We start from the raw sequence: 18361 nt of genomic DNA, 5'->3' as shown, positions 1-18361 counted from the left end.
CCAACAGGCTCTACGAGGTGTACAGATGCTTCCGTGGCCAGCGTACTCTCCGGATCTCTCACCAATCGAACACGTGTGGGATCTCATTGGACGCCGTTTGCAAACTCTGCCCCAGCCTCGTACGGACGACCAACTGCGGCAAATGATTGACAGAGAATGGAGGACCATCCCTCAGGACACCATCCGCACTCTTATTGACTCTGTACCTCGACGTGTTTCTGCGTGCATCGCCGCTCGCGGTGGTCCTACATCCTACTGAGTCGATGCCGTGCGCATTGTGTAACCTGCATATCGGTCTGAAATAAACATCAATTATTCGTCCGTGCCGTCTCTGTTTTTTCCCCAACTTTCATCCCTTTCGAACCACTCCTCCTTGGTGTTGCATTTGCTCTGTCAGTCAGTGTATATAAGGAGACAGTTTTGATGGTGGAGTTGAGTTTTTGTTTAACAGGAATTGTTTTTGTGAACTCGTGTTTATGCCGACATCCTAAAGCAGCAGTCAACTGTTTCAAATGACAGTCTTAGTCTTCTGATTCTTCGTGATTGGCAGTTGTTAAAAATTGTGGTTTATTGATGTGTAACGTGTAAATAATTGTAAATAAAACGGTGTACACAAGTGACTGCAATTTGTGTGCATCTCTCTGGATTCATTAAAATGCACGAGAATTAACTATATCTGTATTTATTTGCTTTTGGACACAGACGCGACTGTAAGCATAGCTTCTTGAGCATTATTAACAGAGCTGCAATTCCAAGTTCGTGTCCTGGTGATACCTATTTTGAAATTGAAAGTACTAGGCATAATCCCAGACAAGATGACTGTATGCAAGGAACAGGCTTTTTCGACATAGAAATAGAAGAATCTGTGATGTCTCACCCTTGCATAATACTGCTGAAGATGGAGTACAATCTGATATTAGGAGCGGATTTCCTCAGGGAATATAATGCTATTACTGATATTGGCAACAACTGCATTAAATTTCAGACACCTCATGTCAGCGAAGAGTTTCAATTGAATCCACCGGAGACACATAATCTGGAAGAAAAAATTTGGACTACAGTAGCTGAGCATGGGAAAAGGAGTGGGACAACATCTCTTCGAATCGGCTTATAATAATAATGGCGTATGGCCTCCGGGGAGGCCTGGTGTAGGTCTTTTTCTAGTAGACGGCCTATTAGGTGACCTGCATGTCTGTGAAGGTGAGGGCCCTACCTAGGATGATTTCTAATGTTGAATACGCTACAACACCCAGTCCCCGAGCCATTGGAATTAATCAATTAAGGTTAAAATCCCCGACCCGATCGGGAATCGAATCTGGGACCCTGTGAACCGAAGGCCAGTACGCTGTCCATTCAGCCAACGAGTTGGACTTTGAATTGGCTTGAGAACCACCCAGAAATTTTTCAAGATTTTGAAGCAATGGTAGCCAACTTAGAAGAAAGCCAGGCAAAGGATAAATTTAGGAACCTACTACCCAGAAAATTAGCAGAAGCTCATATTAACGAAGAAAACCGTGGGAAACTTTAGAGCTATATTGGAGCGACATGAGTCAGTTATTGGATGTAAACCTGGGAAAATTCCAAATTATGAATATAAAATTGTATTCAACAGCTGGGAACCATTCAAGAGTAAATTGTATCCATTCAGGGAAAGCTATTCCCACACGTTAAGGTGATCATTGAAGAAATGGAATGGAATGACATAATTGTTAAATCAGCTACGCCGTATTTGAATGCTATTTTTGCAGTGCCTAAGCCCAAGAGTTCAGTCTAAGTATGCCTGAATGCACCAGTCATAAACAGAAGACTAGTACTCGAATACGACCATGCACCGTCAATGAAGGAGGTTAACACAAAACAAAGGAGAGTATAAATGATCCACCTTATATCAATACAAATTATGTTGTTAACATAAAATCACAACATTTTTATTAGGGACCGGTTTCGATGTCTTTGGACATCATCCTCAGTCATAACAGATTAAATGAACAAAGATATATATCTTACAATACAGCATATAAACCATTAATAATGAGATAATAATATAAAATGGGAGAAATATACAACATGATGCTCAAGAATCATTTTACGAAATGTACAAGTTAAAACTTGATGGTCAGATAATAAAATAGGAATGAAAATGTTATCACTAGTTTAAAAAGTCTTTGCCATTATGTGATGTCTAAACGTTTTTGAGCATGGCATAAATAGAAATTATTTGACGTCTGAAAGTTGACGTAAATTGTTGTTCCTCTATGGAAAATTTTGTAACTTGGTAATGGCCTATATCTCAGTTTTCATGAGATAAACATTGAGTCATGCGGTGGTTAAGCAAGTGGATCTTGTTTACAGTGTTGACATAAGTATGTCTAGTAAGACCAGAAAGTTCTTGATCCAATGCGGGACCTGAAGTGTAAGAAATTTTGAATTAAAATAAGTTGATGGAAAAGAGGGCATTACGTTAAAAGAATTTTAAAGTACAGGACTCACCTTGATTGGCCTGTTTGTACGGAGAGCGGAGAGGAACTGAAGGTTGAAGCTTACAGGGAGCATGGCACAGTGTTAAGGGAGGGAGAGGGGCAGGTCAAGAGGGAGGGGGGAGGGGCAATGGAAGGGGCGGAGTCAGGCGGACGTGGTAGGGAAGGATAGCGTGATAACTTATGTAAAATCTGATAGAACCAAATGTTTTCAGGGAGCTTGACACTGTTGAATACTGATATGAGGACATCAAATAAAATTCTAGGCTTTTTGGAAATGTCATTGAGATTCAGATTCGGATTGAAATATTGGTCCAAATGTATATAGCAGATCTCCGTAGTATCTAGCAAAGGGCCTTTGCTCAACGTATCTAAAATTGTTAAGTCGTGATCTATTCCATTAAATTTGTGTTTGTAATCATGAATGTGCTGACCTGCTGCGGAAAACCTGTTGTATTTGACAGCATTAAGGTGTTCTGCATATCTAATCTTAAAGTTCCTACCGGTTTGTCCGATATAAGAACTGCGGCAGTCATTACACTTAAAACTGTAAACACCTGACTTCGTGAAACGGTTGGATTTAACCGTAACATTTACAGTGTTACCAACATTTTCAAGAAGCATAACGTTAACATTGCTTTCCGCACTAACAACAGCAACATGCATGTTTTTCACAATTCTAATTTAATTAATAAATCCAACCCTTTCACGAAGTCAGGTGTTTACAGGTTCAAGTGTAATGACTGCCGCAGTTCTTATATCGGACAAACCGGTAGGAACTTTAAGATTAGATATGCAGAACACCTTAATGCTGTCAAATACAACAGGTTTTCTGCAGTAGGTCAGCACATTCATGATTACAAACACAAATTTAATGGAACAGATCACGACTTAACAATTTTAGATACGTTGAGCAAAGGCCCTTTGCTAGATACTACGGAGATCTGCTATATACATTTGGACCAATATTTCAATCCGAATCTGAATCTCAATGACATTTCCAAAAAGCCTAGAATTTTATTTGATGTCCTCATATCAGTATTCAACAGTGTCAAGCTCCCTGAAAACATTTGGTTCTATCAGATTTTACATAACAAATTATCATGCTATCCTTCCCTACCACGTCCGCCTGACTCCGCCCTTTCCATTGCCCCTCCCCCCTCCTTCTTGACCTGCCCCTCTCCCTCCCTTAACACTGTGCCATGCTCCCTGTAAGCTTCAACCTTCAGTTCCTCTCCGCTCTCCGTACAAACAAGCCGATCAAGGTGAGTCCTGTACTTTAAAATTCTTTTAACGTAATGCCCTCTTTTCCATCAACTTATTTTAAATCAAAATTTCTTACACTTCAGGTCCCGCATTGGATCGAGAACTTTTTGGTCTTACTAGACATACTTATGTCAACACTGTAAACAAGATCCACTTGCTTAACCACCTCATGACTCAATGTTTATCTCATGAAAACTGAGATACAGGCCATTACCAAGTTACAAAATTTTCCACAGAGGAACAACAATTTATGTCAACTTTCAGACGTCAAATAATTTCTATTTATGCCATGCTCAAAAACCTTTAGACATCACATAATGGCAAAGACTTTTTAAACTAGTGATAACATTTTCATTCCTATTTTATTATCTGACCATCAAGTTTTAACTTGTACATTTCGTAAAATGATTCTTGAGCATCATGTTGTATATTTCTCCCATTTTATATTATTATCTCATTATTAATGGTTTATATTCTGTATTGTAAGATATATATATATCTTTGTTCATTTAACCTGTTATGGCTGAGGATGATGTCCAAAGACATCGAAACCGGTCCCTAATAAAAATGTTGTGATTTTATATTAACAACATAATTTGTATTGATATAAGGTGGATCATTTATACTCTCTTTTGTTTTGTGTTAATCTCCTTTCAATACAGACCAAATATATGAAGTTTTTAACATTAAATTAAGGAGGTATTGAAGAAGTTCGGAGGAATAGAATTTTTCGGAACCGTTGACCTAATGGAAATTCTAAGTTCCCATGGAGGGAATTAGATTCTTTTCCACCAATAGAGCATATCAAAAATCAGATCAAAAATTAGATGGATGGCTTTTCCGGCGTTTGCTCTATTAACCAGCGTTTTGTCTTAGGTCTGACACTAGACTCTTCAGAGTGGGATGTGTCAGACCCTACCCACTGACGCTGGGGTGTATGCAGGTGAACTTATCAGAAGCTTATTTATGAAGCACAGTCTGATAACTGCATACGGGAATTGCTAGGAATTGCTAGGCGGGCATTAATTCCATTGTGGAGTTTTATCTCCCGTATGCAGTTATCAGACTGTGCTTCATAAATAAGCTTCTGATAAGTTCACCTGCATACACCCCAGCGTCAGTGGGTAGGGTCTGACACATCCCACTCTGAAGAGTCTAGTGTCAGACCTAAGACGAAACGCTGGTTAATAGAGCAAACGCCGGAAAAGCCATCCATCTAATTTTTGATCTGACCGTTGACCTAATCTCGTCTTTTCACCACATCGCCTTACATGAGGGATTAAACATGTTTACTGGCTTCAAGTTCAACAACCAAACCTACATTTTCCAGAGATTACTTTTCGGTGTGATGATCTCTAGTTCTACGCTTATACAAGCCCTAGAGAGAAATTTAAGCCAGGAGGTGAAAGACTTTATGATTCGCTACGTCCATAATATAACTTTTAGCTCTAAAACTCTGGAAGAACACTTCATGAAACTAGATTTATTAGTGGCTGATTTGAACCACAGTAATTTTAAGGTAAACCTGGAAAAATCCCACTTTTGCCAGAGAAGTACCTTATTTTTCGGACATATAGATGGAAATGGGATTAGGCCAAAGCCAGTTAAAACAGAAGCTATCTAGCAATTTCCAACACCTACCAGGATAAAGCACATAAGGCAATTTATAGGTCTATGTCAATTCTTTTTGCAGACCATTGTCCTGCTAACACAGATACGGTAGCACCACTGCAGGAACTTTTGAAGACTAATAGCCAATGGAAATGGATGTCAGAACACACTGAGGCTTTCCATAAGACCAAGCAACCACTAGCAAAATCCATAAAACTGGGATACCCTTCGTTCGACAGGAAATTTATTACTCAAACAGATGCATCTAATGTCGGGATTGGAGCTGTGTTATACTAGGAGACGCCAGCAAAGGAAAACAAGATAACATATTTAGCGTTCATGAGTCGAAAGCTATGTGCTCATGAAATGAAGTATACGATGACTGAATTAGAAATGCTATCTATTATGCCAGCTCTGAGCCAATGGTGAAAATATGTGTACGGTTTTCCCATAACGATTAGAACAGATCATAAAGCCCTAACTTTCATTCTTAAGACAAACATGGTGAGTGAAAGTCAGCAGGTGGGGTCTATACGTGCAACAGTTTGACTATACGAGGGAACACTGCCCAGGAAAACTGAATATACTAGTAGATGCCTTAAGCAGGAATCCTATTACAGAGAAAGTAAACATTAACCTGACCATATTGGATGACGAAGACCAGCGAATCATCGAGAAATCGCAGGATATCAGCCAAGAACAACTTAACTATCCACCAACTCAGTTAATGATTGAGTATTTTAAGAGGAAACTCGAACCTGGTACTCCAAATTTCGTCAAAGCACAGAAGAAGGCAGCATCCTTCCACTATTTCAATAACATTTTACATAAATTCACAGACGACACACACACCAAATTAAGTATTGTGGTACCTCCTATATTCCAGATTGACCTTAATTGGTTAGGACACCATACGACCGGACATGCAGGCATTGACAAGATGACGTCTGTGTTACAAGAAACTTTTATGTGGCCAAGACTACGAAGAATGGTGCAACAGGTACTGAAAACAGTGACACTTGCCAACGTATTAAACCTAACCCATACCTGTTGAAACAAGCTCCTAAGGCATTATTACCCAGCAAAACAAGGGAGTTATTCACAACTGACTTCTACGGGAGTCTTCCAGTAGCCCGTGGAGGTGTAAAATTTATTTTAGTCTGTATGGACGTATTTTCAAAATTTGTGACCCTATGCCCAGTCCAGGAGGCAAATACCAGAGCGGTTGTCAACCAGATTAAGAACAAATAGGAAAAGACCTCCCAGTTTTAATTACTGCATTGATGGGGTGAAAGTTCCTTTTGGGGATCATTGTAAGTAGCTAGGTGTTAATATAAGAAAAGACCTTCATTGGGGTAATTACATAAGTACGATTGTTAATAAAGGGTACAGATCTCTGCACATGGTTATGAGGGTATTTAGGAGTTGTAGTAATGATGTAAAGGAGAGGGCATATAAGTCTCTGGTAAGACGCCAACTAGAGTATGGTTTCAGTGTATGGGACCCTCACCAGGATTACTTGATTCAAGAACTGGAAAAAATCCAAAGAAAAGCAGCTTGATTTGTTGTGGGTGATTTCCGACAAAAGAGTAGTGTTACAAAAAAAGGAGACGAGCTGCTCGATTAAGTGGTATGTAAAAGTTTCAAACAAATTTATTAAAAAACCACTATTCCAATAGTTTAATCTTTAAGTTTAAGACACAAATATTACATATATGTTAAAATGGGACATGTTTTGCTTAGGCTTTGTAAGCATCTTCAGCCATACTTAATCTAAAGCTAAGTCAGGGCCCTGAACTGGGTTCCTCATTAAAGTAAATATATGCTTTAATACAAGATAAAACAGTCATAAAAATCTAGTCTGTGGAGAAAGCTATGCTTAAATGCAACTAAAATTCAATAATGAACTTGTCATGGTATTATATGTACATGGAATGAATACTAGTGTTTGTCTAAAAAAGTATAAGTTGGTTATTTGTAGAACAAGACATAGTCATAATGATCTGACATACATTTGGATTGTACAAATTATTTGATATTAATGAAGCGTGGATTAATTAAAATATCGAAAAAAATCTTCGGACATTGTTGATAGAGAACCAGGTACGTAGAATTACAGTAGAGTTTTTAACTCCAAGTGGTTGCGTGATAAGGTCAAAAGGTGCTTGAAGCATCAGTATAGAAGTATTGTGTCTCCTTCTAGAATAATCTTTGTAATAGATTGTAGTCGTGAGCTGTCTAGCGTAGATTCAACAAATAGGGTGTTCAATAAAGCCTTAGATGTGGGGGAATTCGCAATGTAGCGCGTGTGGAAAACTGAAATATGTAAGAAAATAAATGTAAGTTTTGAAATATAGAGAACACTCTATTAATGAGTGGAAGTTTAACAACGCTTACCCTTAGTGTTGACAGAGAGGTAACTAGCCTTGTTGGTTGTTTGAGACGATCTGGCAGTTGTTATTCTACTGCTACGTGTATTGTAGAGGTGTGTCTGTGAAGGCGGAGAATGAATCAGGAGAGGGAAGGTAGGCGGAGTATTAAGGACATTAGGAGTGGGCGGAGGGGGTGTGGCGTGAATCGGTGGCTTGGGAGTGGCTACTATTCCATTAGGGAAATTGCTGACGTGTTTATAATTACATATTTTCATGAAATTATTTGTATTTTTGTTGAAGGCTGTGAGTAATTTAGGAATTTGTTCAATTAATGGGCTATTTGTGTCAAGAACATAGTTTAGATTACTATTAATGTTATAATGCTGGTCTAGAAAAATGTAAGCATTTTCAAACTCGGTCATCAGTTTACTCTTGTTGACGTGTTTTATAATATGAAGGTCTTGTTCAATCGTGGTAAAGTTACAGCCGGTATCCTTCATATGATTGCTCATAGCGGAATATTTTCTATGTTTTGAAGCATTTTAATGTTCCAAATATCTGGTTTTGAAACTGCATCCGGTTTGTCCTATATATGTAAAATTACATTAGGCGCATTTGAGTCTATAAATTCCGGAATTCAAAAATTTATTATGTATTGAATTTACGGTATTGGAGTTAAAAAATATATTACGATTCGTGTTACGAGTTTTATACGCGATTTTGACATCATATTTCTTTAGCGGATTGGTTATACGGTATACAGTCAGGTTAGTAAAGGTAAAAGCAGCAAAACTTGTTTTTTCGGTTTTTTCGGGAGTTAATTTTGAAGCGGCTTGTAATTTGATTTTACCTATAATTTTATTGACCATATCTGGTTTGTAGCCATTGAGTTCAGCTAAATCTTTAATGTAACCAAATTCTTTCTTTCTGTTAGCATTAGAAAGTGGGATTTTTAGAGCCCTGTGAATTAAACTGTAAAAAGTCGCCTGCTTATGAGAATGTGGATGCAAAGAATCATTCTTTATAGTCAACGGAGCGGATGAAGGTTTCCTGTAAATTTGGAATATAAATTTATCCTTAGCCCTTGTTAAATTTAAATCCAAGAAATTCAAAGAATTATTGGATTCGTCTTCTTTAGTGAATTTGATATTATTGTCAAGGTCATTGAGGTACATTAATATATTATCACTGTTATTCTGATGTTTGTCGATGATAACGAATGTGTCGTTTACAAATCTCAGCCACAACTGAAGCGCCTTTTGACCTTATCACGCAACCACTTGGAGTTAAAAACTCTACTGTAATTCTACGTACCTGATTCTTGATCAACAATGTCCGAAGATTTATTTTTCAATATTTTAATTACTCCACGCTTCATTAATATCAAACAATTTGTACAATCCAAATGTATGTCAGATCATTATGACTATGTCTCGTTCTACAAATAACCAACTTGTATTTTTTTTTGACAAACACTAGTATTCATTCCATGTACATATAATACTATGACAAGTTCATTATTGAATTTTAGTTGCATTTAAGCATCACTTTCTCCAAAGATTATATTTTTATGACTGTTTTATCTTGTATTAAAGCATGTATTATACTTTAATGAGGAACTCAGTTAAGGGCCCTGACTTAGCTTTAGATTAAGTACGGCTGAAGATGCTTACAAAGCCTAAGCGAAACATGTCTCATTTTAACATATATGTAATATTTGTATCTTAAACTTAAAGATTGTAAAGTATTGGAATAGTGGTTTTTTAATACATTTGTTTGAAACTTTTACATTCTGTACTCCAATACGGCTATCATAATGAGACTCATAACATGTAATAAGTGGTATGTTCCGAGCTGTCAGTGGAAAGATAGTGTGGAAGGACATCAGTAGATGAATAAGTTTGAGTGGTGTCTTTAAAAGTAGGAAAGATCACAATATGAAGATAAAGTTGGAATTCAAGAGGACAAATTGGGGAAAATATTTGTTTATAGGAAGGGGAGTTAGGGATTGGAATAACTTACCAAGGGAAATGTTCAATCATTTTCCAATTTCTTTGCAATCATTTAAGAAAAGGCTAGGAAAACATCAGATAGGGAATCTGCCACCTGCGCGACTGCCCTAAATGCAGATCAGTAGTGATTGATTGATTGATTGATTGATTGATTGATTGATTGATTGATTGATTGATTGATTGATTGATTGAAGATCAAACCAGCAATGGGCAAACCTAAAAGTATCCTGAGTGACCATGGTTCGCAATTCTCGTCGGCAATTTTCAATCGTATACATGAACGAGACAAAATCAAGAATTAAACCAAAGCAGATAACCTACTTCTCTACACACAATATAAACTCATTCATGCAAACCAGTACACTAAAAGTGATCACCAACATAAATGACCAACATACAGTTCTTATCATGCGATGTCCGACTCGTTGGCTGAACGGTCAGCGTACTGGCCTTCGGTTCAGAGGGTCCCGGGTTCGATTCCCGGCCGGGTCGGGGATTTTAACCTTAATTGGTTAATTCCAATGGTGCGGGGGCTGGGTGTATGTGTTGTCTTCATCATCATTTCATCCTCATCACGACGCGCAGGTCGCCTACAGGTGTCAATTAGAAAGACCTGCACCTGGCGAGCCGAACCCGTCCTGGGATATATCCCGGCACTAAAAGCCATACGACATTTCATTTCATTTCAGGAAATGAGAAACACTGACCAGTATGCCTTGGAATCTCAAGGGTAGAGACTTTAAAGAGGTATACCCAGAAGAGAGAAGCGGCAAAGTACTGTTGTATCTTTATTCCCTGCAAACGTTGGAAATGGTTAGATGTTATCCCTATTATCATGGATTGTATTAATGCTACGCGTCACGAGTCCACTGGACAAATGCCCTTGGTGCTACATTGCAATGAATATCCGAGGAGGCCGCTGGCATGGAGCAATACCTTGTCCGAGTGATCCGAGACCATCTTCTGAAATATGCATCAGGACGACTGCAGAACATCTTAAGGCCAAGCCCAGGAACGACTGTAAAGAATGAGAAACAAACGTTTCCATCTCCCCTTAAGAGTCAGAGAACTTGTTCTTGTGAACAGACCAACTAGCTCAGATCCTCCTGCTCGTTTTTGCCATAAGTTTACGGAATTGTATATTGGCCCACATCGAATTGTCCATGTGTATCATAACAATCCATATAAAGTGAGGAGTTGTAATTTGGGACCTAGTCCCACACAGGTGACACCTTGACAGTCAACCATGGAAGGTCTTTTAAGGAATACTCCACCGGCTGAACCTAGAGTTCAGAGAAGGCAGCCTTTGGATATGGTGGGCTGCCACTTAAAAGATTCCGTGAAGTCGGAGGCACAGAAATACCCTAGTACCACATACATGAACGAGACAAAATCAAGAATTAAACCAAAGCATATAATCAACTTCTCTACACACAATATAAACTCACTCATGCACACCGATACACTAAAAGTGATCACCAACATAAATGACCAACACACAGTTCTTATCATATGATTACAGGAAATGAGAAACACTGACCAGTATGCCATGGAATCTCAAGGGTACAGACTTTAAAGAGGTATACCTAGGAAGAGAGTGATGAAAAATGTCCCACAATTTGGTACAGGATTTTTGATCAGCCTTAAAATAATAAACTCAGTTCAAGAATTCAAAACACAGTATGCATGACACTCAACGTTCACCTTAAAGGCACCTAATAAAATCTATATTTTTTTATTATTATTATTATTTTTCTTTTCGTCGCACCAACACAGATCAGTCTTATGGCGACGATGGGATGGGAAAAGGCCTAGGAATGGGAAGGAAGTGGCCGTGGCCTTAATTAAGGTACAGCCCCAGCATTTGCCTGGTGTGAAAATGGGAAACCACGGAAAACCATCTTCAGGGCTGCTGACATTGGGATTCGAACCCACTATCTCCCGGATGCGAGCTCACAGCTACGCGCTCCTAACTGCATGGCCAACTCGCCTGGTAAATCTATATTTTAACAAATGCCCATGATCCCACTAATGATAAAAACAACTCCTCAAAAGACCACAAGGAAACAGAAATATTTTGGGACCTATTGGACCAGACTATAGATGATATCCCCAAACACCATGTAATATTATTAATAGGCGACTTCAACGCTCAACTAGGCAGAGAAAGAAAATACTGTGACATCATCGGAAAATGGCCACCACACAAGATTACAAATTAAAATGGAGAGAGACTAGTTGACCTGTGTAGAAACCATAACTTATCTCAAAATCTATGTTTTAAGAGAAAACCTCAAAAATTCAAAACATGGAAATCGGTATATATGCAGGAAGATCGGCAAACGTTGCCCTCCTTCAGCAACTTGTCTCTATCTGGATTAAAGAAGAACTACTAGAACACTGGACAACAGCCCTCATTCACCTACTGCACAAAAAAGGAGACAAAATCAACCCTACTAACGACAGGGGAATCTCACTCATGGACATAACATACAAAATATTTTCAATAATCATCTTTAATACGATAAGTTTACAACTTAAGAAAGAACTAGGAGAATATCAAGGAGGTTTGAGACCCTGGAGGAACTGTCCTGATCAGATCATGAGTCTTAAGTTGATAATGGACTATAACAGGAGAAGAAACAGAGATATGGTGATAACATTTGTAGATTTCAAGAAGGCTTACGATTGCATCCATAGAGAATCTCTGTTTAAAATTTGAAGACACCTTGGATTACACCCCAAATTAATAAACATGATAAAATTGACTCTCACTAACACCAAATCAAAAGTGAAGTTTAGGGTTGAAATATCAGAGTCATTTGAAATTAAAACTGGATTACAGCAGGGAGATGGGTTATCAACTTATCGCCAATATTATTTAATTGTTTTCTAGAAATGGTAGTGAGGGAAAGGTTTATGAAATGTCCCCCAAAAATAAAGATTGGACAAAAAATCAAAACAAATTGCCTGGGTTTTGCCGATGATTTAGCATTATGCCCCAAAAACCAACACAACTAAACTAAATTACCTTGAATGGTAATAAAATCAAAATAGTAACTGAATTTAAATATCTTGAAGAAGTAATAACACATAACCTAAATGAAATAATCTCAATCCAAACAAGAACAAATGGATTAACTAAAGTACAAAAATTAACATGGTACATCTACAAAAAGAAATATCCATCAATGAATGCAAAAATAAAACACTACAACACATTTATAAAACTGGAAACTACTTATGCATCAAAAACAATTTTTCACCTGAATAAACAATCAAAGACTGACAGACTTCAGAAAATTGAAAGGAGGATTGGAAGGTCCTGCATCAAGAAAAAATATCAGAAAGATGGATGTGACATATAATACCTAACAAAGTCATGTACAAGCAGCTAGAACCCATTAAAAATATTATGCATAAGAGGAAACTGGGATTCTTTGGACATACCATAAGGATGCAGGAATCAAGACTTCTGAAACAACTAGTACAACACAATCTCGTCTCAAAAAATACCACAATAGGATGTAAATGGATCAGAGAAGTAAGAGAGGATATGAAGGAAATAGGCCTTACCACAAATAAGATAAAACTGAATACATAACTCAACAATACAAGCCTCCACTTTACCCGTTCGCGAAACAAACCCACAACACACACATTTTCAACTGAGGAAAGGGCACGAAGATCGGAGGATCTGAAGAAGTACTGGCAGGACCGCAAAGCCCGAACAATCCCTTCAAAGAGACAGGCCTGAACGATGAACTGTCTACAGAGATCCTATACGGTCATAAAACAAAAAGAGGAGGAGGAGTGAGGAGCATGGATGGTACAGTGAAGAAGACATTTAATGCAGCGAATTTGAAGTTGAATTACCAACCAGGGCAAATCAGGATTGAAGAGATGCAGGACAGGTCGGTGAAGCACTGGAAGAAGAGGATGAGGGCAACATGGAGTAGGAAGACCAGGAAGACGAGGTTATTGTTCCAGGAAATGAAGAGAATGAAGAAGAAGAAGTAAACTTGGTCGAATCTGAGACTACGGCCAAACCTAAGGACAAAGAGTGTATGGAATGCAGTGACAACTAGAGAAAATTCATGGCATTGTAAGACATACACTACCAAGGAAGGAAGGAAGGAGAAAGAAGAACTTCTGGAAATACAAAAGAGACTTATTCAAGAGAAAGCGCACTCGAAGGAGGAACCTGGTCGTAACAACGAATAACAAAATTTTGGCTACTCACAATTTTTCAAAAGAGAAAAAAATATTTTTTTTTTTCCATCGGAGTACAGGAGGAACGTACCTTATCACCAGATCACGGTCCAAATAGCATCATTTTATATAACCAGAATATTTGAATATAGCACCATGCAGAGCATGAACTCCGTGCTTTAGGAGGAGGCGACCCCATAGCGCAAGCTCCAGTCCTTGTGATTACTTGTGGAGACCCTGAACAGGAAGCAGCCTTTATTTCAAACTTACTTGTGAGGAACTCGTAGATAGCGTTACCATGCCAGGGATGGTAAGAGAAAGGAGATCGCGAGAGGGTGACAGAAAGGTTTAAATTTGTCACATGAAGCGAGTAGTGCCAACTACACGTAGCTGTATATGAGCACTTCAGGTCTGGCAGCAAGCTATTTCAAATTATTTCCATATGAGTGCCACTTACTTCATTTGTTGAACACTAAAACATATTGATTTAATTTATTGAGAACTATTTGCACCAACGCAGTGACAAGCAAGCAACTTAATGTTATTATTACAAGATATTAGAATCATTCTGTATTGATGTGTTCTGTTTTCACTTTACAAAGGAAAAATTAAATGTATCCTCCTAATTCAATACAAAACATAAATCCATCATTAGATGGAGCAATAAAATTCAAACATGTTTCGACTCGTTTGAGCCAACTTCAGTGAAATAGGGGGTAAAGTAATCTACATAATACAAGCTAAAAATGTGCTTAAAACATAATGAAGGAACAAAAGAAAAGCAAAAGAGACATGACGTTATGTCTCTGACACTTGTGTCAGTGATTCCAATGCTACCACAGCAACTGATTAACATCATACCAGTCAAAGAGATAAACGAACATACATCATTTACATCATTACAGACGAAGGGGTAAGTTATTATACACTCATCGTTTTTACTTTTAAACCCACCTTAAAGTGTCAGTCATTCCAACACTACCATAGCAACTGATTAACACCATAACAGTCAAAGAGAAAAGTGAACATACACATAACGTTGTTTTTTCTTTAACTAACCTTTTCTTTAACTGATACATCATTACAGATGAAGGGGTAAGTTTTATTAAGTGTTGTTCAATAAATTAATGTTCAACATTTAATAATTGATTTTCAATACGGTCAAAATGAAAATAATCACTTGTAATGGGGTAAGTTTTTTCTTTTACACCCACCTTTTCTTTTCTTATTCCTAAGTACTTACTCTCCTCTTGTTCCGACATTACACCGCTGTTCTAATCAACATCAAAAAATGTGCGCATTCTTTTCGACTTTCGCTCCTTCAAGCTAAGATAAATACGATTACAGACAGTCGAATACCCTTCCTCGAATCTACAGCATAATTAAAGAAGACTGTTGACTTATCTTAACATACGAAATTAACATCTTTAACAACTTAAACAGTCTAGCAGCTTTACTTTTTTCTTATCCTCCACTAGGAGTGATCAAAAAACCACATTTCTACTTCATTATAAAGATTAAGCTGTTTATGTCCCAAATTATCTTCTTACACCCTCAACCAGTAATTAGCACATTTAACCAGGTTCCATTCAACGCTCCAAGGAATATATTTCTTGTAGAACTTGTGTCATGCAGCTTGATACCACAGTTTTAACCATGATCGTAACGCTTTAACAAGATTTTATTATAAGAATATTGTAACAACAGTCATCCCAGTCTATCATCTTCTAGACTTATGTCAGTACTTTAATGTTAAACAAGCACCTGCATCAGTAACCTCATTTTAAGATTTGTATTTTTTCTTATGAACTTCGATTAAGAGAGCAATCAGGACCTGATTATTCCTCTTTCAGGTTTGGGATTAAACATGTCCCCGTAATTAATATAACAAGATTTAATTTTTAATTACAAGATCTCTCTTTGTATCGAATAGGTGGAAATGAAAACACATGTATCATTCTTTGTCCATTTATTTCACCCGAACGCTCCACGAAGCTTCTCCGCTGAGCTAGGCGAAATTTAGGGGACATGAAAAGAAAGAGAAGGAATGGAGGAGAGGATTTTTTTTTTTTTTTTTTTTTTTTTTGCTATTTGCTTTACGTCGCTCCGACACATAGGTCTTATGGCGACGATGGGAAAGGAAAGGTCTAGGAAGTGGAAGGAAGCGGCCGTGGCCTTAATTAAGGTACAGCCCCAGCATTTGCCTGGTGCGAAAATGGGAAACCACGGAAAACCATCTTCAGGGCTGCCGACAGTGGGGCTCGAACCCACTATCTCCCGATTACTGGATACTGGCAGCACTTAAGCGACTGCAGCTATCGAGCTCGGTAGAGGAATTATTTGCTCTGCTTAGGTGTACATATGGCAATTCAGCAGAAGAGACCAAAAAGGGTACTGTATTCCACCAAGATACTGCAAGGCTTGATGTGCTTACAGCCAAATGAGGAAAGTTACTTGAGATTTATTGGAATGTTTTATTACACTCACTGGACTAACCAGACATCTAGTTTCCCCTTGTTTCAATCTCTGTAAAATTCTCTAAGTAGAAAATAACTTTTTATTATTTCAAAGTTGTAATTAGCATTTGGGTGTTTATTTGTCTCCATTTCAGTCCAGTACAAAACAGATGGAATTTTAATTCCCTCCAAAGGAAATATGCAAAACTTTTATTTTTAGTCAATGTGCATGGGTACGATGTGTTTATCTCTTCCATAAATTCCATCTCAAATAAGATTGACAAATTACAAGTAATTATAAAACAGAAAAATTAAAAATGAAGACAATGACTGATTTTTTTTAAGTATATGAAAGAAATTTGGCTGTGTAACTACCGGTAAAATATTTCAAAGTTCCAACCTAAAATCCTGAGTGACTTCATGAATGATGGTTCAAGTCTTGGCCAATGGATATGGTAGTCCTGAACTGAAAAGTTATGTCCTTGTGCTTTGGAACCACGTAAAACAGCAGGCTCTGTGGTTATGTCCATTATATCAACAATGATATAAAAACTACAAGCTAGCTTACTTGCTTCACAGATAGATAGATAGATAGATAGATAGATAGATAGATAGATAGATAGATAAAATCAACATATTTACCTGAGTGCAGAATCATATGCTGCTTCAACTTTGACTTTACTCTGAAAGTCTTGGTGCATATTTCGCAAGAAAACTGCTGTTGAGAAATATCATGAGTTGGCATGTGTGCTAACTTCAACTGATCCAGACGAGCAAACGCTTTGCTACATATTGGACATTTGTGTCTGAAACAAAACATAATTAATGCTAAGAACAAAAATGAGATGATTACATCAGAGAAAGGAACTAATTGCTGTAGTTTTCATAGGGAAATATTTTATAATAGGCAAAAGAGTTGTCTGATCATATTTCAGTGCTCAGGCTATTCAACAAATTATTGGTTTACTTATGGCTCCAAGGAAGCAGTAGCCCTTCAACGTTGCTAGAGATGATATTGATTACTGTGAAATCATTGCAGTCTTCCTTGATTACTGATTTAAGGCAGGGCTTCACAAGGTGCACGTTCATAAGAAGACAATACTGAGTCGACACCTCTCACTCTCTGGTGCATTAGTGATGTGTAGGGCTCAGGAGCCATAGACCTATAATTTGCCTAAAATGACCTGTAGAAAGACCTAAAAATATCTAAAAAAGGACCTAACACTGGCAAAAAGGCATAAAAATACTATACAAATTCATTCATAATTTTAGTTTTAATTACATATTTAATAAAGGAATATGATGTTTCAAAATGAAAAATTCTGGCGGTATGCAACATACAATGCAAAAATATTTGCGTGAAATGATTCTTCTTTCAGACATTATATATTTTTAGATTAACAATTTAGAATAAGGAATTCCACGTTTGTCAGGAAAAAGTACTTACAGAATTTAGAATGAAGTGTTTTTTTCACCTAGAATGAATTCAGCGAACCCACAATGGGCATTAGTATACAGTAACTGGAATCATATTTGGCTTAACCACACGAGGGTTACAGAAATTGGAATTGGTTTTCAGACAGCACGTTGCAAAACATCGAGAAACTTCTCTTCACATTAATGGGTGTTAAGCATTCATACTTGAAGCAAGTGAGATCTTCCTCTTCAAAAACACTCACGTCAGAAACATCAGAATTTTCTCCTTTCAAGCATTAATTTCATTTTTTTTAATTTCATTTCCATTTCATTTTCTATCTTACTGCAGAAAAGGTGTTTAAGAGGTAATAGATGAACTAATGATGATTCAAATTGAGAATGGGCAGTACAAATGTAGTCAAAAGAAGGTCAAAAAAAAAAAGCTGTTAAGACCTATAAAAAGGCTAAAAAAGGACCCATAATCAAAAAGAGCTGAAAAAGGCAAAAAAAAAAAAAAAGACAACAAAAAAATGCCAACC

General features: G+C 37.5%; 1 protein-coding gene across 7 annotated transcripts in view; it reads right to left on the bottom strand.

Annotated features, from left to right (window-relative positions):
* The window catches only part of LOC136858371 (zinc finger protein 594), a 393129-nt gene that overhangs the window by 124174 nt on the left and 250594 nt on the right, over positions 1-18361 (bottom strand). For 6 of the 7 annotated variants that reach the window (XM_067137863.2, XM_067137860.2, XM_067137864.2 and 3 more), the window contains one exon: positions 17049-17212. In XM_067137863.2, the coding sequence (XP_066993964.2) occupies positions 17049-17212 (164 nt within the window). Of the gene's footprint in view, positions 1-17048; positions 17213-18361 lie in introns of those variants that run through there. The other variant, XM_067137867.2, reaches the window with a different exon arrangement.

This window comes from Anabrus simplex, chromosome 1, assembly GCF_040414725.1.
Source record: "Anabrus simplex isolate iqAnaSimp1 chromosome 1, ASM4041472v1, whole genome shotgun sequence".
NCBI classification, from domain to species: domain Eukaryota; kingdom Metazoa; phylum Arthropoda; class Insecta; order Orthoptera; family Tettigoniidae; genus Anabrus; species Anabrus simplex.
Note: the sequence above shows the minus strand (reverse complement) of the source record. Positions and strands in the feature narration are given on the sequence as shown.